General features: G+C 33.8%; 3 protein-coding genes across 9 annotated transcripts in view; 2 read left to right on the top strand and 1 right to left on the bottom strand.

Annotated features, from left to right (window-relative positions):
- Positions 1–376: 376 nt before the first annotated feature.
- LOC126738156 (RNA-binding protein 41-like) lies at positions 377–24,940 on the top strand. 6 transcript variants are annotated; one of them, XR_007661239.1, is made up of 6 exons: positions 378–652; positions 712–1,008; positions 1,072–1,733; positions 7,731–7,848; positions 12,967–13,055; positions 24,805–24,940. XR_007661239.1 is itself a non-coding variant. In XM_050443339.1 (5 exons), the coding sequence occupies exons 1-4, from the start codon at positions 501–503 to the stop codon at positions 7,820–7,822; spliced, it is 1,203 nt and encodes a 400-aa protein (XP_050299296.1). In that variant the 5' UTR covers positions 377–500; the 3' UTR covers positions 7,823–7,848; positions 10,198–10,334. The 6 variants fall into 6 exon arrangements, 4 of the variants coding, with proteins under 4 accessions (XP_050299296.1, XP_050299295.1, XP_050299297.1 ...); XR_007661240.1 differs by lacking the exon at positions 24,805–24,940 and adding an exon at positions 17,900–18,045; XM_050443339.1 differs by lacking the exons at positions 12,967–13,055; positions 24,805–24,940 and adding an exon at positions 10,198–10,334 and having other exon boundaries at positions 377–652.
- LOC126738694 (uncharacterized) lies at positions 9,087–10,547 on the top strand. The gene is made up of 2 exons (XM_050444133.1): positions 9,087–9,288; positions 10,198–10,547. The coding sequence occupies exons 1-2, from the start codon at positions 9,087–9,089 to the stop codon at positions 10,545–10,547; spliced, it is 552 nt and encodes a 183-aa protein (XP_050300090.1).
- The window catches only part of LOC126738155 (RAC serine/threonine-protein kinase), a 46,158-nt gene continuing 33,618 nt past the window's right edge, over positions 13,057–25,596 (bottom strand). For both annotated transcript variants that reach the window (XM_050443335.1, XM_050443334.1), the window contains 5 exons: positions 24,843–24,937; positions 24,382–24,527; positions 19,544–19,631; positions 17,947–18,189; positions 13,057–14,516 (listed from right to left, as the gene is read on the bottom strand). In XM_050443335.1, coding sequence (XP_050299292.1) covers positions 17,956–18,189; positions 19,544–19,631; positions 24,382–24,527; positions 24,843–24,937 — 563 coding nt within the window. In that variant the 3' untranslated portion in view covers positions 13,057–14,516; positions 17,947–17,955. The remainder of the gene's footprint in view (positions 14,517–17,946; positions 18,190–19,543; positions 19,632–24,381; positions 24,528–24,842; positions 24,938–25,596) is intronic.

Genomic DNA, 25,596 nt, shown 5'->3' with positions numbered 1-25,596 from the left:
CTAAAATCTATTTGACATTAAGAAAAGTGACAATAGATAGAGCCACAAAGGCAGAGTTAAGTTAGTCACATTTGACAGACTGGTCTTCGGTATGTCGCAACAGACAATTTATGAGGTTTCATATACGATTAGAGTGGCTTAGTATATATTTTTTCTCCTACGTTAAAATTATAAATACAAAAATACCCAATTTGCAGATATATTTCCATTATTGTTGACATTAGTTAAAGGCTTGTATGTTGCTATGTAGCAAAGCCTCATTCTTCTTTTTAAAGAAGAAGATGCCTATCAAATAATTTTTGTTCTACGTAGCTTATCGCTCTCTTTGTTCAAAAATTATTTTTGCCTTACGTAAGCCGCTGGTTGGGTTTACACATGAACTCTAGAATCCATATATTTAACACATGCTAGAATCTCTAGGGTTTAAGTTCATAATATTAGGTTAGGCTCGTTTAATGTAATATTTACATCAGTACCCAATATTAAAGAAAACAAGAAATATGTATAATATATTTGACTCAAAATCGAAAAAGTCTACACGTCAGTACTTGCCCGAGGGAGAGCCGCCCCCCAAAAAGCTAGTAACCGAAGGGGACATTGTGGTGAGAGAATTAGCAAAGAACCAGTTAAAAACAGACATTTCCTTAACAGAGTAAGTTATTATAGCCTTTAGTACATTCATTTCAACCAAATTTAAACCTTATTTCTTAGACAATTAGCTAAAAATAAGGAATTTACTGCCCCAGAAACATTCAGTGAGGTAACTGCACATATCAGGGGCCAAACTGATTTGGAAGAGTTCAAAAGTGCCGTTGTTCAAATTGATAAAACTAATGAGCTGATAAGCAAAGGGCTTACCCAACAAGATATTAAGTTATATGAAGAATTCACCACATTGGGATCTGAACTATTTTGGCAGCAGGACAGGGACATCTCGAGAGATGTTTTAAAAGAACGAATTGAGGAAATTCTTAAAATTGCTTGTGCTCCTGTCGAAAAAAGAAAATGGTAAGGAAAATCTACTCTTAAACTGTACCTATAACATATAACTAAAGAAGACTTTTTTTTTAGCAAAGTTCAATATTTAATCTCTCGTCACCAACAAGAGTACCTAAATGCACTAAAACCACAAAGTATTGAAAACAAACTTTTAAAATTTGCCACAGAAAATAAATCTTGCCGTGTCCATCTGCCAGGGCCAATGGATTATTTGCCAGACCTCGACAAGAAACTTCAGGAAGAAATTCAGGATTATTCACAGTTAGATTTGAAAAAAATGAGAAAGAAAGCAAGATCCTTAGGGAAACAGATACAGGAGTTGGATAATTGTAAACCAAAACCAGACGATAAGCAATCCAAAGCTTCCCTAAACAGACAGTCTTTATGGGATGTTAAGGAAGTACCTCAGGAAATCATTACAGTTAAACAAGAGGAAAAAGTGTACTCTTGTAAGCCCCAAAATTGGTACTGCATCAAAGACGGTGAAATAGTGAAACTTAACAAAGATCACACCATCCCAAAATCTAAACTAACCTTAGAAGAAATCAAGGGAATACCTAAATTTGCCAACTATACCACCGGAGCACCATCAAATAAGCTATTTTTAAAAAACTTAGCTGATACAGTGACACCGGAATTACTACAGACCCTGCTTAAGCATTTTGAGGCCCAAAATATGGAAATAAAAATTATGGGAGGTAGGATGAAGGGGCAAGGGTTTATCAAGTTCAGAGGTAAACAATTCAAATTTATTAATCAAATTAGGTATATATCAGACTTATGTAACAGATCATTACACTATTTATTTAGAGATTTTTTCCAAGCTAGACTATGCTACTGATAATACTAAGAACCTAAAAACTCATTACGCAATTTTTGAAAAGCAAAAATTTCTAGAACTTATACAAAATCAAACCTGGCAGGAAGTATATCAAATAAAAAACTCAACCCTGGCATATTTATTTATTTATTTATTAAGCAGTTTATTTCCAACAGGCAAAGCACAGTTACAGGAAAATCTACAATTAATGTTTTGAAAGTGTAAACAAGTATTAAATTACAATAAATTAAATAACAAAAAGAAAGAAAAATAAGGAAACCTTAAATTACTATAATAACATATGACATATAATAACATATGACACCAAATTTTGGCCTCGCAAAGTAGGAATTTTGATAAGCTTTATATTTGATAAACACAGAGAATTTTTAAATAAAGAATCGTTTTTTTTAAGTAATAACATAACGGGGCAACAAAATCAGTTGAATAAAAACAAAACTACGGGTACAAAACAATATGATCAAAAAACATTTCAGAATCTCATGATTTACTATAAGAATATGGGTGGAATGAGGACAAAACTTTTCGATTTCTCCCAGGCTTCATTATCATGTACCTATGATATTATAATGTTGAGTGAAACTTGGTTGAATAAGGACATTGAGGATGCGGAAATTGGACCATTAAACTTTAACATATACAGAGTTGATAGAGGGCCAGAGACTGGTAAAAAACGTGGAGGCGGCGTCTTAATTGCGCGCGCTAGCAAAAAACATCAAAATTAATAGAAATTATTGAAAATAATGTTGAACAGGTTTTTGTTGAAGTAAAAATTAATAAGACAATAATTATTTTAGGCTGTGTATATATTCCTCCCCAATCTAAATTAGAAGTTTATCAATCTCATTGCAATACAATGGATAGTTTATTTAGTAAATATTTTGATATTGATAATTGTAGGATTGTTGTGACAGGAGATTACAACATTCCTGAAGTTTCATTGAAAAATGAAGTAACAGGTATTAGTGTACAGTGCAATGCTACTTCACCAGCAAATAGTTTATCTAACTGTTTTAATTTTCTTAACATGTATCAACTTAACTTTGTAGTAAACAGTAGGAATACTCTTTTAGATTTAGTTTTTTCGGATATAAAAGATATAGATGTGTCAGAAGCTATTGACACATTACTGCCAAATAGTATTCATCATACTGCCATAACTTTTGGAGTTCCTATTAATTGTGATAATATATCCAGTAACTATGAAGAGTATTTTTATGACTATAATAATTGTAACTATTTTCCATTTTTTTGCAGGGATTGATTGGCAAACTTATTTTGCAAACTTAAATGTAAATGATTATGTGTCATTATTTTACGACATTTTATTTCAGGGTATTCAGCATTTTGTACCTTTTAAAAAATTTAAAACCTCATCCTTTCCAAAGTGGTTTAGCGCTGAACTACGTAGGATGGTCATAGAAAAAAAGAAAACTCATAAATTGTACATGGAGTCAGGTAAAATTTATGATTATGAAACATTTGTAACACTTGGAGGAAAGTGCAAAGAACTTACAAAAAATTGCTATGATGCTTTTATAAATAATATAGAGCACAATATTAATGATAATCCTCAATCTTTTTGGTCATTCATTAATGAAAAAAGAAAGCATTTTATGTTGCCTCAAACAGTTGAATTTAATGGCGTTAATAGTCATAATAATCAGGAACTTGTAAATCTATTTTCTGACTTTTTCTAGTGTATATAAAATGCCGGTAAAAGATTCCAATTCCGGGAAACATTCCAATAATTATGTTTTTCAAAATTGTATAAATGTAAATTATTATCATTTTAGCTTAATTGATATAATAGATGGAATAAATTCAATGCCATTTAAACTAAGTATTGGGCCAGATGGAATACCATGTTACTTTTTAAAGAAATGTGTTTACACTTTGGCTATTCCTCTAGCAATGATTTTTAACAAATCAATGGAATCAGAAATTCTTCCAGATTTCTGGAAGGTAAGCAATATAAAACCCATATTTAAATCAGGGAATAGATCGGCTGTTGATAATTATAGGGGAGTCTGCATTCAGAGTGAAATACCTAAACTGTTTGACTCCCTCGTTGCTAAAAAACTGTACAGTGATTGTCGTGGTATACTTAATAGTGAGCAACATGGTTTCATAAAAAATAGATCTACCAATACAAATCTTTTAATGTACATAAATTTTATTTTAAGCAATATGGAGCAAGGGTGTCAAGTCGACTCTGTTTATACTGACTTTTCCAAGGCCTTTGATAGAGTGGACCATAATTTCTTGGTTGCAAAGTTAAGGGCCTTGGGAATTAGCGGTAGGGTAGCTGATTGGTTAAATAGTTTTCTAACTGATAGAATGCAGAAAGTTAAATATGGTAGTTCGGTGTCTAGACCTATAATTGTCTCATCAGGGGTACCTCAAGGGTCACACTGCGGTCCCCTTCTGTTCAATTTGTTCCTATTAGATTTACCTCAAAATATAAAAAATAGCTCGGTACTAATGTTTGCAGATGATGTAAAGATATTTCGGCCTATTTGAAGGATAGTGATGTTGTATTGGACAGCAAATTATCATTTGATATGCATATATCGGGTATTATCTCTCGGGCTCATAGAATGTTAGGTTTCATCATACGGTCTAGTAAGGACTTTTCAATTTTTACGATAAAGAAACTATATTGCTCGCTAGTTAGAAGTGTTCTGGAGTATTGCTCACCTATCTGGAACCCTTGTTATGTAACACATGTAACAGCAATTGAGCGAGTGCAGAATAAGTTTCTTCGTTACATTGGTTACAGGTGTGGTTATATCAGAGATGATTATTCTTATAGTGAATTAAGATCGCTACTTAATATTGATACTTTGGAAGCGAGGAGACTAAATCTTGAAATTCGTTTACTTCACAAGATTATTAATGGTGTAATTGATTGTCCAGATCTTTTAAATCTAGTATGTCTGAATGTACCTATAAGAAAGAATCGGCATACTAATGTTTTTTATGTTCCTTACCATTCTACAAATTATGGCAAAAATAACCCTATTACAAGAATGTTAAATAATGCAAACTCTATGCAACAATCTGTAGATTTTTTTGGAACTTCAGAGGCAAGATTTAGAGGATCTTTAAGGCATATATTGTGATATATACTTTCATTTTTTTTTGTATAGCAATGTATATCTATGCTGTATTTAGTAATTAGTTCTACTTATTGTAAAATGGCAAGTCCGTAAATAAATAAATAAACATCATGTATATATCAGAATTAAAGGAGATGTAAATTAACATTAGAATGAACAAAGAAAGGGATTCATGGGACAAGGGAAAGAAGGAAGAGAAAAGGAATTATGGTAACTGTTGGTTTGTCAGAGACAAAACCAGATCCTTTATGGAGCATACAAATATGTCACAGGTTGATGATACTGAATTAAAAATTCTGCACATTTGATATACGGGATCATGAAACCTAATGTTAGTTCTGGCGCGAACTAAAGCAAAAGTGATATTTGCTCTAGAAGCAAATCGTGGTACATGAAATAGAATATCGTTCAAGAGAGGAGGAGAATTTATTTGATTATTGACCAACTTCCATAAGAATGTTACAAAATGAATCGTTCTCCTCATGGCCAGAGATTGCAGATTAAATCTACCTAATAACAGATCATGATCATGTCCCCTAACAGGATATATTCCATCCTCACGAAACATACGAAACTTTAAAACCCTTCTCTGAACACTCTCGATGTAGCCAACATGGCATTCATAGAAAGGACACCACACCAAGGAACCGTATTCCAGTCTTGATCTAACAAAGGAAAAGTACAATAGTTTTATTGAGTTTGAGTTGTTAAAGAGTCGGCTATTTCGAATGACAAAACCCTGTCTGTCTGTTCAATATGTAGCACAAATGTGAGCCTATCGTCGAATACAACCCCTAGATCTTTAATAGAAGTACTCCTACAGAGGATTTGATTGTCTATATTGTAATTAAACAAAACAGGATCCTTGGTTTGGTGAAAGGAGATCACACAGCATTTCGAGATGTTAAGAGATAACTGATTTCGACTGCACCACCCCCTAATTAGGTCCAAGTTACTCTGTAAGAACAAGCAGTCCAAGATACTATTGATACACCAGAATATTTTCAGATCATCAGCATAAGCTTGTCTAAGGCAGGAAATCAATTCTATAAGATCATTAATATAAAAGATAAAAAGTGGGCCGAGATTGGATCCCTGTGGGACTCCAGAAGTTGAAACAAAGGTATTAGATCTGTAACCTTCCACGTCAACAAACTGTAGACGGTCAATAAGGTATGACGAAAGCAACGAAATTAACCTTTCTGAGAAGTTGAATTGCTTGTTCAATTTTTCCAGCAGAATGCTATGATTTATCTGATCGAAAGCCTTACTGAACTGATTTCAGATACACCACATCAACCTGACTTTTTCTATCGAGGGCTGAAGAAATAAAATGAATCACATTACCGAGGTTAGTGATGCACGACCTTTTAGGAATAAAACCGTGCTGATCTATAGAGAGTAGTGATTGAACTTGGGGAAGAATTCTGTTATAAACAATAGTTTCAAAAGTTTTGGAAAAATTGCAAAGTATGGAGATAGGTCGGTAGTTGTCGATTCTGTTTATATCGTCTTTTTTGTGAATTGGTATTACTTTAGCACATTTCCAGACGCCTGGAAATTTGCCAGTTTTCAAAATAAGGTTAAAAATATGACATAAAGGCTGACAAAGGACAAACATGCAGTCTTTAGCCACAAAACTTGGAACACCATCTGAATCGGCTGTCAACTTGTTTTTTAGCCTCCGACTAGCAGCAATAATTTCCTGAGTGGTAATTGATGGAAGAATGTCAATGAGGTCTGAGGAATTAGAAGGAGGATAGGTTTCTGCGAGGTTGACTGGATCTTGATAGGCATTCTGAAAAAGTTTGGCAAAAGCTGGCACAATATTTTTTGTTCCTTGAAAAGAATTACCACTGGCATCGCACATGATAGACGGAAGTGAAGAGTGACCTTTCTTAGCTCTAACAAAAGACCTAAACGATGAGGGATCAGTGACAATGTTCTCCTCGGCTTGGGTCACAAATGAGTTATAGGCCTCACGGGCTTGAGATTTTCCTTGAGATTTTACTGATTTTACTGACGAAGCCTGTTGTATCTGGAAAGATTAAATTCAGTTGTAATAATCAAAATAATCTATAAAAAAGGTAAATTGTAACCTACCTCACTCTTATAATACCAAAATATTTATTATTAGATCCTTATATCTATACTCCAGTTGTGTATTTTGGTATAAAAACTACATAAGTCACCAATATGAAATCAGGCTACTGACTGAAAGACATCTCTTCTAAAAATTTTAATTTTTATGTCTTATAGTTGATTTATTAATTACCTTCAGATTTATGTAAATTAGTGAATGTATGGGGCCCCTACTAAATATAATTGTGTTCTATAGAAATATAATTAGTTCTAAGTTAAGTTATACACATACAAATGCTTGCACCTAGGTTTACTTTATTGTATTGGTACTAGAAATTAATTTGGTTTATATCTACTATCCTGTATTAAGCATGTATTTATTATGTTGGATAAATTAAATTAAACTGGGATCTGTTACAATAATAATTAATTTACAAATTCATACATAGGTCGAAATGCACCTAGATGCGTAAACACTTGTTCATGCATAAAGTAAATTATAACAAATCTTTTTAATATGTCAACTAACCAAAACCTATAGCTAATTAATAACCATAATCAATATAACTTGACCTATACTACCAATAGCAGTCACAGAAAGGAAAAAAGTGACAATATTAAAATCATTCAAAAAAAAAATTATTTAAAAAAAAATAATTTTCTACAACCATAAAAGTTCTTTTTAGATGAAGCTCAAGCAACTGAGGCCCTGGGAATTCTTAACGGGGTATTGGTCAAAGAGAGACCTATAATAGCTCAATATGGAAAGAAACCTTGATGGAATTTTATGAGGAAAAGAAAATGGTAAGTACTATGTGAATTTAAATTATGTACGTCAGACTTGTTTTTTCTTTATAAGCTTATCCAGAGGTTAAGGCTTGTATATGGTTTTTTAGCCGTTTTTTTTTTCTTAGATCTTCTTCAGTATAATTTAATAGTATTAATAATTCTTCTTTCTTTTTTGATGGTTTTAGAAATGGAATGAATTAAAATGTTTTTTCTTCATGTTTTACAAGAACTTATATCTTTTTAAATAATCTGGCTGTCTTCTAAAATTTTATTCTTTTCTTGTTTTTCAATCCTGTTTTTTCAATAATTTTTTTCCTTAATTTTTTTTTGTAGTTTTCTTTTCTCAAAGGTTTGCCATACATCAAATATTATAACTAAACTAAGATAACAACAAAATAGAAAGGGCAGAGTCAGCTTTAGAGTCACCAAGAAACATTTCACTTGGAAGACTAGTATTACCATGATTAGACTGAGAATTAACAAATTTCCAGAAATATTTACTGTCATTGATAATAGAATTTTCTGCTCTTGTAAGATAGTTATTGTAACATTCTTTAGTCAGATTCCTAGCTTCCAACCTTAAGGCACTGAAGTTTACATAAGCAGAAGGTGAACCACTCTGATTATAAAATTTATGCGCGATTTTCTTCTGAGTTACAATTTTTTTGAGAACCACTGCGGATAATGTTTAGAAGGAAAAAAGCGTTTTATAGACACAACTGATTAAAACAGTCATACAGCACCGAATAAAAGTTAGCGATAGCGAGATCTAAATCAGAATCTGACATAATGGTTTCCCAGTTGTAATCTAATAAGTAATTGTTGACAAAATTGAAATCCGCATATTTAAAATCATAAGACAAAAAGTTACAAGTACGTGGTGGGTGATAAGGGTCATGTTTAACAACACCACCGCATTTAACTGTAAAAGATATATCAAGATTTGGGAAGCAAAGATCCAAAATAAATCCATGATCATTGAGCACCCCATTGAACTGAGTCAAATCTTCAATCTTTTATTTGCACTTTATTGTAAGGCTAAGCGCGCACTAGCGATTTATTATCGTGCGACTTTTAGTCGCTAAAATGAAGCATTAACAGTTTAATGAACATGCACGCATTCTGCGACAAAATAATCGCTGCGACTAAATAATAGAACCAGTCCTATTTTAGTAGCGACGCGACTGTCATTAGTAGTACATATATAATATATTTAATTTTGGGTGTGAAATATTTGATATTAATAAAAAATCATGTCTGACAGTGAAGAAACGACCCACATCGTTCTTGATACTGAGAGAATTATTGTGGAAGTGGAAAAAAGACCAGCGCTGTATAATAAAGAACTGAAAGAATACAGCGATAGAAATGCGAAAGAGAAATTATGGATAGAAGTATGCGCAAATGTAATACCAAAATGGCATGAAATATCAGGTGCAGAAAGAAAAGACAGAGGTAGGTAGATTATATTTTTATTACTTTAAATAATACTAATTTTAGAAAATGTGCATTAAATTTTGTTATATTGCTAAGCAACTGAACCTTGCGGAGAGGTAAAATAATTTGCAAAATAGTCTCGTACTTGCATGCCCGATGTATTAGCTCTTCTTCCAGTAGGTCGAATGTCCTCGTGAAATTTTATACCATCGTGTTTTCTTACAAAATTATGTAAAACGCAGCACGCTTTAATGATTTCGTCAGAAAATTCTATTCCGACATCTAAGGGACGATGGAAAATTCGGCACTTATTGCTCATAATTCCAAATGTACATTCTACCATCCGCCGAGCACGGGTTAATCGATAGTTATAAACTCGTTGGTGTGAGGTTTCTTCGAAGATATGGTTTGGAAATCTGTTGTGTTAAAGCGAATGCCTCATCCCCGACAATGACAAAAGGCATACACTTTCCTTTTTCATCGTGAGGTAATGTTTGTGGGTTAGGAATGTTTAATTGGTTACTTGTTAGTCTTCGGCCAAAATTCGAATTTTTAGATATATTGGAATCACTGTGTCCACCATAGGATCCCACATCTATTGAAATGAAACAATAATCGGCATCAACCACGGCAAGAAGCACTGTTGAGAAAAAATTCTTATAATTATTCAACGGCCCCGATACAATTCGGAAAATTAGTACGGTAATAAAATTCCTTGTAAATAGTTATCCAGTCCTCTTCAGATTTTTCGGACATGTAAAAAGGTTGCAAAACTTCCCATAATTGATGACAGGTATCTTTAACAATTTCTCGAACTGTTGTAGCTCCTAACAGGAATTCGAAATGCAAAAAGTTAAAGCTATTTCCGGTTACCAGATACCTAAAATAAAACGTATATAATTAGTTACAATTTTTTTTTTGTTACAGGGAAAGAAGTTCAAAAAAAGTGGAAGAATCTGAAAGACTCCTGTTTTGCGAGAGAGCTTGCTGCTCAGAAAAAAATCAAATCTGGTGAGCCTGCAAAAAAACGTCGAAAATACATCTACTTCGATGCATTGCTATTTTTACTTCTTCATCAACAACCCAGGACAACAAGTGGCAATGTAGGGCCTCCAGGCGATAAGGAAGAACTGTTAGACCATAATAAAGGACCCAGAAACGATGATGGAGAGCTTTTAAACGATCATGGAGGTCCCAGGAACAACAACGAGGAGACTCCACGTTCTTTACCCTCTGCAAAACCTGCACCGAGGACACCACGCAGTCTTTCCAGCTAATCTTCTGATCAAACATCCACATATGAGGCTTCGTTACTTCGAAATACTAAATGTAATGAGAAATGCAAAATTCTATACACAGCCTGGGCCATCAACACAAACTAACTTCCATCAGTATTTCCACCTAGGCCTACATAATATGCAGCATCAAACCTTTGTACGTTTGCCAGCAGCTTCGCCTCAATTTTCCAATACAACATCTGTACGTTTGCCAGCAAGTTCGCCTCAGTTTTCCAACCAGTCTGATAAAAACTCTTTCCTCCAGACCTACTATTCAGAATTTTCGAATAATTTTGAGTCATCAAGAGATTATGATAGCGAATTATATGACTTGTAATCATAATGTATTAATAAACTAAAAGGAATAAATTACTTTGCGATTGTTCTTATTTACCTTAATGTTACTGCTAGTCGCTCTTCAGGTGGTATTGCCTGCCTCCATGTAGTATTTTTATACGTTATATTTGGCCCTATTAATTGAAGCAGTGTACTAAACCTGTTCACACTTAGCCGATAATATTGAAAAAAATTTTTGGGATGCTCTAGCAAACTGGAATGTATTTTGTAAAATTGTCCTTTAATTAACCTTTGACTAACAATAGGATTCACCCAGTACTTTTTTTACGTTGTTTTCTGGCGTTATTACGCAATAGCAGAGCTACTACACAAGTTATCGATAATAAATCGCCAGTGCGCGTTTAGCCTAAAGGTCACAAGCTTTGGTCACGGTATCGTAGTGCAGTTTGTAAGTAGACAAATTTATGAAAGGAGGAATGTCTATACATCCTATACAACATTCCTGCGAATTAGCCAATGTCATAGATATCCAAACTTCTTAAATAGAGGGATTAAAAATGCTTAGCCTATGCGACTTTATATAACGTCATGTACACAGCATAACAGGGGTCAAGAAATTCAGAGTCACTGACAGGGTCCAACCAGGTTAAAGCTAAAGACTGAGCAGCGCACAGGAATTCCTTCATTTTAGGTTTCTAACATTTTAGTAGAAAACGACAAGTTTAACCAAGTTAATATTAGAGCCTTAAACGATCGATTCACTAGATCCATAAAACTAAGATTTAGATATGCATTAATAATAAAAAAGCTTTTAGATCCCAGGTACTGCTTTAATTTACTTCTAAACTCGTTAAGAGGCGGCAGCAATTTATTGTAGAACAATGGCCCATAAAAAGAAGCGCCAGTTTCGGTGCGATGTATTCTATGAAATGCAATGTGTATATGATTGTCATTTCTCGTGAAGTACGTAGGTATGTCTTCGAAAGTTTCATAGTTATTAATGTTCGTTTTAACATGCAAGAGACAAGGAAATATATATAGGCTAGGAACAGTCAATATGTTAAGCTTAGAGAAATGTGCTATAATTTAAATAAAATACGACTTGGATCGGTTGCATGACCCCCAAACAAGAATTCCATATGATATTCTTGAATGAACACATGCAAAATAGGCTGAAAAAACAGCCTTAGTAGATACACTTCTGTTGTTGACCCAAATGTAAACAAATAAAATTTAAAAAAAAACAATAATAATAAATAGAGGGTTATTTGACATGGAATCAAACCCTGGGGCGTACATGTGATACCAATTTTAAACCTTTTATCCCGTGATGATACACCACTGTGTCCGAAACATGTCGGGAATTTTAAATAACTAAATGTTTAATAAATAAGTGGAGGGAGACTGCAGGATTTTAATTTTACCTTAACCTACGACTCCACTCCAAGTATGGCCTATTTCTTCATTTAAGAGATACATAAAAAAAAACAACATAAAATAATCCGGGGCCTTAGTATTACAGCTTTGTGGTTCGGAACCCACGTTAAACAACAATATTGGGTCGAACTACGACGCGAGTCCATTATATTTGAGGAAGAAGAAGAAGAAGATCTAAAAAATCTTAGATAATGAAGCTTTACTGACTTGACAGTAATAGTCCATAATTTAAACTGCTTTGAAGTTGACTGTCTTCGAAAACCAGAAACATTAAAATGCCTCAGAAAATCTGATACATAATTTATGGTACCACAGAGTCTGGACTAACTTTCAATTTTTGATTAAGTTCAATTTTCACTTCCAAGCTTGTCATTGTAGAAACATTTCTTATATAAAAATTAAAATTAAATTTTGACCCTCTGTTCCCGGTAACTTTTGTTAAATATTATGCTTTAAATGTTTTTAACGCATGTAGCGACTTATTGCGGGCATTACATATTCTCAACTCAACTCAATGTATATTGTATGTAAACTTGTCTTAATATGTGTCACTCTTATGCTAACCATACTGTCAACGGAAGAGCAATAATAAAGTTAGTCGCTTGTGAACAATGGACCTGCGAGTTTTATTTCCCGTTATAACCTCAGTTTTTACAACTTTGGCTTAATTTTGTTTGATTTGTAGGTAAATGTCAACGCAGAGCAATGGAGGTAATAAACGAAAGAATGCTTGAGGCAGGACGATTGAAAACAGAAAAATTAAAACACAAAGAGGTACTTATTAAATTATTCGTTTTTATAATACTAAACCTTAAGAAATTACAATTTACTATACACATCAGAAAGCCACATTATTAACTACCTACATTATTTAATCAAGAAAATTATACACGTTGTTACTACATAACTAACATAAAATTAAAATATTCAGAGGCAGTATAAACGTTAGGAAAGTATAATGTACATACTTCCAAGATAATATCGAAGTTTTATCGTTTGGAAATAAAAACATGCATGTAATTTTTATTATAATAAGGTACTGAAAGCAAATATGGCCCGGCATCTTAATTCTAAAAATGGAAATCAGATATACCGTCGGTATTTTCTCCTCCACTGATTTCTACAGGCGTGCGAAGCATCAGTACTTTACAGTTACTATAATTTTCCGACGAAATTTTAATTTTAACCATGAAACATATTCTGAAGGTAGTATTCAGTATCAGTATTTCCGAATAGCCTAATCTCTTTGGTGCTTTGCACTGGCCGACCAGATCACCCGATTTAACCGTTTCAGACTACTTTTTTATGCGGTTTTTTGAATGCGATTTACAAGAATTAGACTTTTGAAGCCCGTACGGAGACCACTTAGCCGATATCATTTTATCGGCTTAATGGATTAAATAAACAAATTTCATAGGCAGAATCAATTTTTCATAAAAAAAAAATACATAGGTGGATTACTTTTGCCCAACCTTCTATAATAAAAAATATTATTACTTTGTAACGGAATCTGTTTAAAACAAGTTAAAATATGAATTGAAATAATTATTTGAAGATAGTTTGACCTAAACCTTCCTTAAGTGGGCCATATTTGCCTCCGCTACTTTATGTTTAATTTTGCGAGTAATTTGTAAAAAAAAGTTTCATGTTTATCCCAAATAGACGTGCTAAATTATGTAAATTAGTTTTATTTTATCCCATGTTCAGTGCAAGTGTGGATTAAAACCACCCCATTTCATGCATAAAAAGTCCATTTTTTCAACTATAAAACGTAAACACTGAAAACCCCAAAAGTTAAAATACGATTACTCTAGAACTGTACCGCTTAACGCAAATACACAGTACCAATTATTAATACCTAAAAAAAAATATAATAAACCACTACTATTACGGATGCTTGTAAACCACTTAATAATAATTAATCAAAATATTTACATTACAATAATAGTTATATAAATGGTATACTTATTTTAGAGATAAATAGTTTGGCTCACTTGGCGTATATGAATACTAAATTATTATATTAGGCGAAAATGGCAGTTTAACAGTTGTTTAGTTTTAACCAACGAGAGCGATAAAATACTTATGTACATGCTCTGGAAACCGCTTTTAAAACGGGAGGACTTTGCAAACAATTGTTTCCGGAGCAAATAGTTCCATTTATCCGACCATCACCGAAAGAGAGGATCAATCTCGTCTCTTGTGCTTGAAGCGTCTTGTTAAGTACCCAATTACCTGAAAAAAAAATAAAAAGTTATTTAGATAAATGCTGACAGGAGTTTAAAGGTTATAAGACTCTTGATTTGTTCGTAAAAGCGCCAGCGTTCTTTTAAATGCGATATATTGAAAGTTGTTCTTATCTACAACTTTTCGTTTTATAAGATTTTGATTAACCCTATCCCCTTACAAAGATATTTAAGAAAAACATGCCAGTCTAAGATTTGGACAACTTTACGTCCTTTAGTTTTTTCTATAGAAATAATCGCAATCAAGATATCTAAGAAAACTTGACCGTCAGATCAAGACGAGTTGCAATTCAAATGTCACTTGTTTATTTTTGCTCAGTTTTACATATCTAAAAAAACCTAAAGTTGGTAGATTTTATAGTAACTCGAATTTTACATGTTTCCGTAATTTGGCCAATAATACAAACTGAACAATAATATACCAGTGTCGTATTCCTCTCAACCTTTAAAGGAAAAACATGGATTGGTCTAAAAACATCGTTAATAATTCTTAGATGTCGACATATCTAAAGAAAATCTACAACTAATCCGTTCTACCATTACTACAAAAGTGTTTAAAAAAAAATTGTTTAGGCAAAGTTATAAGAACGGACCAAGAAAGATTACTACAGGCGTAGATTGCAGAGGGCACACAATAAACCCAAAGAAAATTGGAGTATTATTTATTTATTAATTTATTTACACTCCACAGATTTACATCCAATTAATTATTGAGGGTGAAGGAAAAAGACATACAATTATCGATACAAAGAAAAAAGAGCTCTACATAAAAAAAGATCTTAATTAGAAAAATTACTGTTATATAAAATAAAAGAACATTTTTGATTAAGAAAAGTGTACGTTTTGAATAGCTGCAACAGTACAGTTAAAAATGTCACATTGATCGTAAACAGAATTATGTGTCACACGCTCTACGCAATGGAGAAAATTTATTGATGTTTGTTATAGGTATCCATAGGTAAAACGTTTGTGGCTAATATATGAGGAAAATTAAAATTAAGCTGCTCTAACACTTTAGGCAAATCAATCAAATTATTTACCAATTTATACAAAAACTGCAAATTTCCGCCTTTTCTCTACTGTAAGAAACAAAAATCTTTCGTTTCCGGGTACTCTTCGTCGCACTTAAACCATAGAAAATTCAGAAATCTTCTTCGGATATTTTCAATATCATTAATATAGTTTTGATAATGGGGGGACCAAATTTAAGAAGCATATTCAAGTATAGATCTGACGTAAGAAAAATATAAAAGTGTTAAACTATACCTCTGAGATTGTGAGAGTTGCATTATACATGAACTCAGAGGTAATTCCATTAAAACTAAATAGTATCCAATTGACGCAGATACTTTTAATCAATTTTACTATTCAATAGCAGAGAAGCTGACAGATAATCTAAACCCCCAACTTGACCCCTTTTCAAGGTATTTCTTTCAAGGACAAGGACAACATACAGTTAACCAAGTTTAGATCTCTCCTCTCTTGTATTTGCAATTAATGTTTCAATAAATAAATAAAGTATCTATTAAGCCCTTTTATACTTTAGTATAAAAGGGCTATTTAAAGATGGTTGACTAAATGACCTTGCTAATTATAGACCCATTTAACTTTTACCATGTCTATCTAAGATCATAGGTTAAGCAAGAATAAGCTTCAATATTGGTAACGCAGCAGCAGTGGTCTTCTGTGATTTCTACAAAGCATGTGATTGCGTGAGATCCTATAGATCATCGAGTTCTCCAGGTTCTTGGCTTAGCCCTATTTTATTGAGTAGCATTTGCATCTCTAGATATAAGGGGTCAACTGATAAAACTCATGAGTCATTAATGCAAACTGTAGTGGAGAATTTAAGTAAGGTGAAGCAATGGGGTGATTCTCATCTCCTGTCTCTAAGCATTAAAAAAACTAGATTATTAGCATTTAAGTTTGTTTGCACTGATCACGTAAATATATAGAATAAAAACAATAGTAATAAATTTATTGGAATTTTTATCGATGATTGGCTGAAATTCCATGACCACACTCAACCTGGAGGCAGACACTGGATAGTGGGTGTTATGTTATTAAGGTTGTCGCAGATGAACTTGGATCTAAAAGTAGCAGCTAATATCTTTTCAATTTTGCTTTTGTTTGAAGGCAAATTCATGGGAATTGTGGCATTCGCCTATGGCTCATGCGACAAGTTTCCCATTCATCAAAGAAGGATCATTATACACACTTGTTACATAAATCATAAATAACTATTTTAGGCACTAGTGCCGAAAAGGTGAAACTTTACACACCGTGGAAAATGTGTAAAGTGAGCATTTTACGCACGGTAGTAGAAAAATTATTTTATGGGAAAATTCAGTTAAATTTAAAAACGGTTATTCGTTTGCCATTGTCGTAATTGCTACTGCATAATGGCACGCAGCAGCTAGATAGCATTTTTATCGCTAAAATTTAAATAACTTTAAAATATTTCTTTAGAAATGTTTTGCTGCATATTTACCTAGTTAAACATTCAAAAATTAAAACGATAATAGTCGATAAAAGGGCTAAAACGAGATTGTTTAGGCCCCAAAACGTTTATTGCAATAGTAAGATTTAAAAAGCGAGGCGCGAATGTCGCGATATGCGATTCCCGCCTGCCGCTAGTGTGAAGCAAACATTGTGGAGAGGATATAGTCTCCGGCCCAATAGACTGTCGACGGTCCCGATTAAATAGTAATGAAATAAAGTCACATGCCTCAAATTTACTAAATTAAAATCAAAGTATTACACATTTTTCGCCATACTAGGGATCATCAGATCCACTTGTGTATTCACTAATAAAAGGAAAGAAAAAAGAAGCAGAAAACAACACTACATGATACAAGTCATGGGTAGAAATTAAGTTAAAATTGGTAAAATGGGGACGAAGACTACATATTAAAATTATATATAAAAAAATTATAATTTGAGATCTGTGACTTAGTTTATTATTCTTAAGTTTATTTCATTACTATTTAACTTTTTACAATATTCTACAGGGAAAATCTGGAGCTCAGAGCTATTTCAAAAAAATCAATATTCATGCTCGATTAAGAACAACTAGAGTCACTGATAGCTTTCATTACTCAATTCACCGTACCAACTATGGTCTTAATAATTTTCTCACCAGAACAATCAGACTAGCAAACCAACATCATATTTCTTTGAAACCTATAACAAATTCCTGTATCTAGCTTACCAAGTTTTAGTAAGCATAGCTTAGATGTTATTAATTATTATTACTTATTAATTTCTGTGTATTACTTATATTATGTATTACTGTTGTAAATTTAAAATTTTAACAGAATTATAATTGGGCTTTGTCCGTTTATAAACAAATAAACAGACCTTTTTGTATAGGCCGAAGGTGAATCGTATTCAAGCACGAGAGAAATTTGGCCGCTTACCTTGGTAGCTCACTGCATATGACCGACGCTGGCCATGCTGCCGCTAATATGCACCGAACTGCCCAAGGTGGAGGACATGTCCTGGAAACTGAACTGGGGAAAGTATTGCGGTTCCTCCTGGATCGAACCCAACGGGCCCGCGTTGTCAGGCGGCGTCAGTTCGACACTCTCGCCGGTGAATTCTTGATCGAAGTACCGCGTGTCTATGTCGGAGGTCACGTGGGGCTTGAAAGGTGGCGGGATCTAAAAAATATTGAAAAGAATAAATGAGCCCCGAGGTCGAAAAAATCTATTATATCTTAAGTAAATTGTATTTAGGATTTGTTGGACTTAGATTGGATTAAATATAAGGAAACGGGTCTAAATACGTAAACAAGTCTATTTTCTTCTTTTCAATAATTGAGCGTATGAAAAAGTAATTTTTAAATTGATTTTTACTGAAATAATGACGTAATACCCAATAAAATAGTTTAAAAAATTAGAAATTCGTCACAATATAGATTTTATTTATTTCTTAATAGGTCAATATATATTGAGAGGCAGCTAGACTTTGTCGAACGTCGAACACTCATAAGCAGGGTAGCCCAATTTGATGGCTGAGCCCTTTTACCTGTCTCACAATAAACAGGGCATTAATTGTTGATCTGTTCTTACGAAATCCTTGTTGCTCATCTTTATTTTCCATGGTCTGTTCCAGGATGCTTAAAACCTTTTAATCTTAAAAGCTTTTAACCCTTAACCTTTTAATTGAAGTTTTTGTCCCTTTTTGAAAATTGGTATCGCGATACTTTTGTGCTATTCTGTTGATATGCTGGATGTAATATTATTTTGTTAAACCGATCCGTTAATTTTATTTCTAACTACTTTTCTGTCACCATTAATATATTCTCTTTCTCTGTTTCCTGTGATTGAGATACTGTTAGTGTTGTAATATATGTTTTTGATTCGTTCAGATGAACCCTTTTGGTCTGGATGTATTCGTTTAAGAGTTTCTTTTTGTTTTTGAGCATGTTCCTCTGTGTTCCATATCTCTGGAGAATTTCTCTCAGTATTTTCTTTTGATTGCTGTTTTAACTCTATTTTAAATATATGAATGTAAATGTTAACATTGCACTCTAGTTACAAAGAGATGGCGCTCGTGAATAACGTTTCTTAGTTGGCAGCACTATAAACTAGAAACCTGTCAAAGGTTCATGCGTTACGTAGTGCCACTGCGCTATTGTCGATTGAAGTTAACCTTTATTGTTTGTTTATAACAATGAAGAAAAGTGTTCAAGCAGAAATCAATGCAGACATGGAATGCAGTTTAAAGCAGATCTTAAATTCTGATTGTTACGACATACGTCATATTCACCAGATTTAGCTACCACTGAGTTTCCTCTGTTTTTGAATTTGACAAATGGTGTTTGATGTAATGTGCGACTATTTACTTCAAATAAGGAGGTTATTAAGCAAACAAATCGTTTTTTTTTTGTAACTTTTTCTAAAGACTTACTTATTGAACAACATCAATCACAAAAAAAATATCTTAATTATCAGATATTGATTGGTTAATGTACCACCATTTAGTGTACAATTTAACACTCGATTTTTTTACCTTTTTCAGTTCCAAGTCGGTCCAATTGATGCTGCCGAAGAATGGGTGGGCCATTATTTGTTTTGCGTCGTCCGGACCTCCTCCCAACCTAAAAAACAATTAAATAAACATCTTTAATACTAATTCGTTATGCAAAGTATTTCATAGAAAATGGTAAATAATTTAACAGCAGATTCCTTTTAGAAAAAAAAAATAAGATTAAGTTAAATTTTCCTACTTCGAAAGTCAAAAATAAGCAAGATACAGAGCGATAGACCTAATGTCACCGAAATAGATTATAAGATAAGATTATTGAAGTATATCTTTTTTTTTAAGCAAAACTGTATGCACAAGATATTAATTTATTATTCTTTATTCATTCATAAAGATAATACATCTCAAACCAAATATATATTATACACAATGGAGCATAGCTCTGTGTGGCAAAAATAGATATTTTTTACAATATAACAAATTTTAATGACTTTATATTTTTTTTCACAAAATGTACTACTTTGATAATTATAATACAATAGAACTAGCAATATATATGTTTATATATTAAAAACCGATGGTTTATTTTGATTTTTTTTATAAGGAGCAATTTTTAGTTCATTTGGTAATATATTAAAAATCTTTGGCACTGTATATAAAAGGCTTCTTTGACATTTTGTAAGTCTTGCATTTAGGACTACTGCCATGTTGAGAGTCCATGATTAATAAACTTTAGATATATTTTTGTTTTTGAGATAAACCTAACTATAGACTTAATAAAGGGTGTTTTTTTAGAGGTTTGGATTTTAAGTTGTCAAAACTGTGTCTGGTGATTGTCAATTTGACAGTTGATGGTGTATTCGTGGTCAGTACAGTTTGCCATTTCACAATGAATAGACTTACTCCAGAACAACGCTTTCAAATTGTGCAAATATATTTTGAAAATCATAGTTCAATTCGCGAAACTTACCGTGCGCTGCGTCAATTTTACGGTCGACATAATCGGCCATCCGAGCAAGTTATTCGAAAAACCATGGATCGTTTTCGTACCACGCATACTCTAGTTGATAATACGCATCCACAAAGACGCCATACAGTGCGCACAGAAGAAGTTATTGCTGCTGTGGAGCATAGTGTTGAAGAAGACCCGAATGAGTCGATTTGCCATCGTGCACAACAATTGGGGCTGTGCCCATCCACTTTGTGGAAGATTTTGCGGCATGATCTTGGCTTGCGAGTTTACACGATCCAACTTGTGCAAGAACTGAAACCGCGTGACCATTATACGCGCCATACGTTCGGTGAATGGGCGGAAAACAGTATTCAGCTTGACCCATTTTTTTCCAATCCAAAATTTTGTTCAGCGATGAGGCTCATTTTTGGTTGAACGGCTTCGTCAATAAGCAAAATTGCCGAATTTGGAGTGGAGAAAATCCAGAAGCTTTTGTTGAGACGCCCTTACATCCATTAAAAGTCACAGTTTGGTGCGCTTTATGGTCAGGAGGAGTCATTGGCCCATATTTTTTTAAAGATTGTAACGAAGTTACAAGATTTTGTCTTTATTTTATAGTAATAAGAGTAAGCCCGGGCAGTCTTTTATAAGACAACTTCGATAATTTTGCTCCGTTAACATTTTAACCTCTAAATTTATAATTTACATAACAAAAAGATACATTTTAAGCTTTACTTGTGAATCATGAGGGGTTTATAATGGTAAACATATATAAAGAAACCAACTTAAAGAGGTTTCTAGCCTGATAGTATCCTGGAAAGGTTTGATTTCTTATATACCTAGTTCTCCGTTGACTATGTTGTAGTCTCTGGCCTTATTGTTTTTAGCCCTGGTTATTCTTAGGATAATAAAGAGCCACAAATGCCTAAAACTGAGAGGGTTTTCATCACTATGCTTCCAGTTTTCCGGTTATTTTCATGAAATTTTCCTTTCATGCTGTTGCATTATTTACATGTTCTATTTTGCAAGTTTCAAGGTTTACCTACCTTGGGAAGCCCTGTTAAATGAAGGGGCATGCTCGGTGTGGCAAAATATAATATAAATCATGATTCAGTTTCCCGCGGTTTTCCTGAAAAGCCGGTTTTCTTGTACACATGTGGCCAGCTTTTGTCCCGCTGTTTTCACCTGGAAATACCCGGTTTTGAGAGCTGAAACTAAGTTGGTTTACCATATAAGGTCATAGCCTATAAATCCGTACCGTTTTCATGAGGAAAAACTCTATTTTCATTAAGTTTTCCCAATTGCATTTTTATTCAACGATTGGTTCCGAGGATGTTCGTGAGTCGTCGGCACCCAAATTCCTGCTATGGGTATAAAAAGGTTCCAAGTCCACCAAGGATTCACATTCGTCGCAGTAAGGTCGTACCATACCTTTCGAGCGAAGTATCAGTAATTTTTCCATTATTCAATACCGTTAAATTTTCAATATTTACGTTTAAATTTGTCTTGACGTTGACAGTGTGAATTGGGTTAGGTAAGAGCCACCTGTTGACAGTTGACCGGCCGCTTCCAAGCTCGCGTATTAAGATCTTTATCGAATCCGTTGCTATTGATATCGTTCCGTCCCGTTCCGTTTTATTTAATTTTAAAACTGTGGTTTGGACACTATCTTTCTTCGTGTTTTGTAGGGCAGGTAGTAAACAGGTGATTGAACCAACGTTTCATTAATTCCGTTCGCGAAAAGTTACATTCTTGTTTGCAACCAGAGAAACACTCACTGCGGATTTATTTTGAATTTATTTGATAATTTTTATTGTTGACTTTTTATTTTCTGCTCTGTCCGCGGCCGTACCATTCCGTTTAATTGTTTGATTGATGAAAACTACTGCTTAGACACTATCTTTCTTCGTGTTTTGTAGGGCAGGCAGTAGCCGCGTTTATTAATTATTACTTGGCTTCTCAAGATGGTGAGAGACGAGTAATAACCGAGTCCGTGATGTCATAATTACTATTCGTATAGCAACAGAGCAGAGATAAATGTTGACCGATTGATTGAGATTGCTTCGCTTGATTGGTGTTGAGTTTCCGGCTTTGCTTAACGAATGTCATCCGTAACCGCTTGTACAAAACATCATAACCCCGTCCCTTAAATCATACTATTTTGCGTCATTAATAGAGTGCTGAATTTTCCGGTACATTTTCCCAAATAACTGCCTGTGCTTAATCATAGAAATTGGTAATGGAGATTGTTAGATTTTAAGGACACTTTTGTTCATTTAGTTTTAAGCAACCAAATCTGTTACTTATTAGTATTTGTAATAATAAAGATTAAGAGCAATAAGATCTCATTATAACCGGACAATCTACTTTCAATGTTTACCTGGTTTCTCCACTGTCTAAAGGCTTACCCGAGAGGCTAGAGGGGACTCTAAGCTCCTTTAATTACTTGGAGTGGCGACCGAGGCATTTTGTCGACTTTTTCTCCTATAACTGTAAAGAAATTTACAGTTATAGGAGAAAAAGTCTGAGGGGGGTTGACGGATACCCTGCGACGTCAAAGGTTAGAGGGTGGACATACGGCAAGTGAGTAAGTACCCCCCGCTACAAGATGATAACGACCAGAATGTTACAGTCAATGGAGAACGTTATAGAGCCATGATTGCCGACTTTTTTGTTCCTCAGTTGAACCGACTTGATGTGGCAGAGCTTTGGTTTCAACAAGATGGTGCAACATGCCACACAGCGCGTGACACTATCAATTTATTGCGGGAAACATTCCATGATCGCATAATTTCACGCAATGAAACTGTAAACTGGCCTCCACGATCGTGTGATCTCACACCCCTGGATTACTTTCTTTGGGGATATGTGATGTCACATGTCTTCAAAGATAGACGTTGGATCACTTGGAAGCAAACATTCGCCGCGTTATTGCCGAGATACGGCCCCAGATGCTTGAAAAAGTGGTCGAAAATTGGACTTCCCGATTACGCTACATTCGAACCAGCCGTGGCGCTCATGTGCCCGAAATCATTTTTAAGCACTAATGGCATAACAATATATTTTAAATAAAACCAATACCATGTCAATATATTTTTTTTTATAGTTTATTTCACTTCAAATTTGTAAGCCTCTCAAAAAAACACCCTTTATAAATCTGGTTTACTGTTAACACTTCTGCATCTTTGAATAATTGAACTGAAAAGTACATCTTATTTTTATTATGAATGATCTTTAGTATTTTTTTATTTTAAGTATTTTTGAGTGATAATCAATGGCTCTAACGCATATTGACAAGAAGCCCCCATGCCAATATGCAATAGTTCGGCTTTTATTTGTTGCTTCAAGCCAAGTCTTGCCTGTTACAATCAGTGTCCCTGCTCCTCTTTAGTTATCCCAAATAACCCATTTACATAAATTGTAAATAGTACAGGGCCAAGCATCGTTCCCTGTGGCACACCATATTCGACCGACTTGTATGTGCTCATTGAATTGTTGATTTTAACGCTTTGAGTTCCATTTCCTAGGTAAGACTGAAAAAGTTTCAGTACCATTTGACCTACACCAATTTTCTCTAATTTGTCAAGAAGAATATGGTGTGTCACAGTGTCGAACGCTTTCCCTAGATCAAGAAAAGCTCCATTTTAAGTAAAAAAAAATTATGCCAAGTCTAAAAAGGCTACTGTGGCATCCTCTATGACATAATTAAAAAATAATAATTTTAAGATATGTTAAATTTGTGGTCAAAATTCAAAAATATTAAATTTATCACGCTGTATCGTGGGTTGGTCTTGACTTTCGGACTAAGAAAATTTAACTTAACCTCAATTTTCATTTAAAACGAATCTGTTTTTAACCTATTTACCATTATTCTAAGGACACACTGAAAATTTATTGCATTCGATTTCTATACCTTTTCGTGGGATCTTTAATAAGTAATCCGGATAGTAAACTTCTTGCGTCGGCACTCAACGTTCTCGGGAACTTCACTTCGGACATCAGAATTAACGTGAACAGCATGTCGTGGTCTCGATTGTAAAACGGCAAACGGCCGCACATCTTAAAAATAATTAGTTAGTTATTTTTCACAGGCATCGAAATATTACATAAGTTATGATAAACAGAACATATTGGCTGTTTAGTTAGTATAATTACTTTATAGCAGAGTTTATATCTACATCCGAGACATATGTATGTATAAGTTAAATTAACAGAGTGGACACTCAAAAGTAACACATGATTAGGTAACGAGACTTGATTAAAAACAGTAAACATTGTTTTTTAATGGTTTAAACATTAGGTGCAAGAAAAACTTAAATATCCTCCTATTACTTAGGGACAGTTAAGTAGGACACATTGGAAAGTATGACTCACCATTTCGTACATGACGACGCCGATGCCCCACCAGTCTACCGCTCTGCCATAATCGTTGTCTTCTAGAACCTCGGGGGCCAAGTATTCCGGAGTACCTGATATATAATTAAAAAATGCATTCATTAATGGTGTTATTATAAGCGTTACTAGTATGATTTATTAATTCACTTGCAGTTATTTCAGTTTTATTTGTAATTTGGAAATAAAAGTTTAATACAATAAAATGCAGTTTTATAAATAATATGAAATGTCCTATTTCTTTGACAGACAAGGCTTATAGTCCTTAATGTGGGTCTTCTGGCCAAAACTTTTTTTTTGTTAATTTGTTTAAAAAATGCATATTTACACATAAAATGAAGAAAAAATTTAGAAAAAAGAAATAGATGCACTCCAAACGTGGATTTGAAAATGTATCTACATTGGATACACGTGGCCATTATATTAGTTTTGGTTATTGTAACCGCATGTATCCAACCCAGATACATGGGAGATATATTTGACAGCACTGCTTGAATATGAAGCCGGACGCATCGCGGTTGCGCGCCTTTGGTTATTTTACTTGCCGACGGTTGTTTGTTGTGCCTGTCGTCTGTCAGTTCTTGGAAACTGTAAACATTCGTTGCTCTTAACACGTGCGCATGATTACTTTAGTCCTTTAATTGCAGTAGTTTTATTATCATCGCCGATAGTGGTTTGCTGTGTATGTTATTTTTCAAAATGGCGTACGAAGAAGAACAAGCTAAATTAGAGAAAA

The sequence above is a fragment of the Anthonomus grandis genome, chromosome 7 (genome assembly GCF_022605725.1).
Source record: "Anthonomus grandis grandis chromosome 7, icAntGran1.3, whole genome shotgun sequence".
Classification (NCBI taxonomy): Eukaryota; Metazoa; Arthropoda; class Insecta; order Coleoptera; family Curculionidae; genus Anthonomus; species Anthonomus grandis.
Note: the sequence above shows the minus strand (reverse complement) of the source record. Positions and strands in the feature narration are given on the sequence as shown.

Coding starts and splice junctions, on each gene's coding strand:
- LOC126738156 (XM_050443337.1), top strand. CDS start 501: ATGTATAATATATTTGACTCAAAATCGAAAAAGTCTACACGTCAGTAC. Junction 653..711: donor ACAGACATTTCCTTAACAGA/GTAAGTTATTAT, acceptor CTTATTTCTTAG/ACAATTAGCTAAAAATAAGG. Junction 1,734..7,730: donor AGGGTTTATCAAGTTCAGAG/GTAAACAATTCA, acceptor AGTTCTTTTTAG/ATGAAGCTCAAGCAACTGAG.
- LOC126738694 (XM_050444133.1), top strand. CDS start 9,087: ATGTCTGACAGTGAAGAAACGACCCACATCGTTCTTGATACTGAGAGA. Junction 9,289..10,197: donor TGCAGAAAGAAAAGACAGAG/GTAGGTAGATTA, acceptor TTTTTGTTACAG/GGAAAGAAGTTCAAAAAAAG.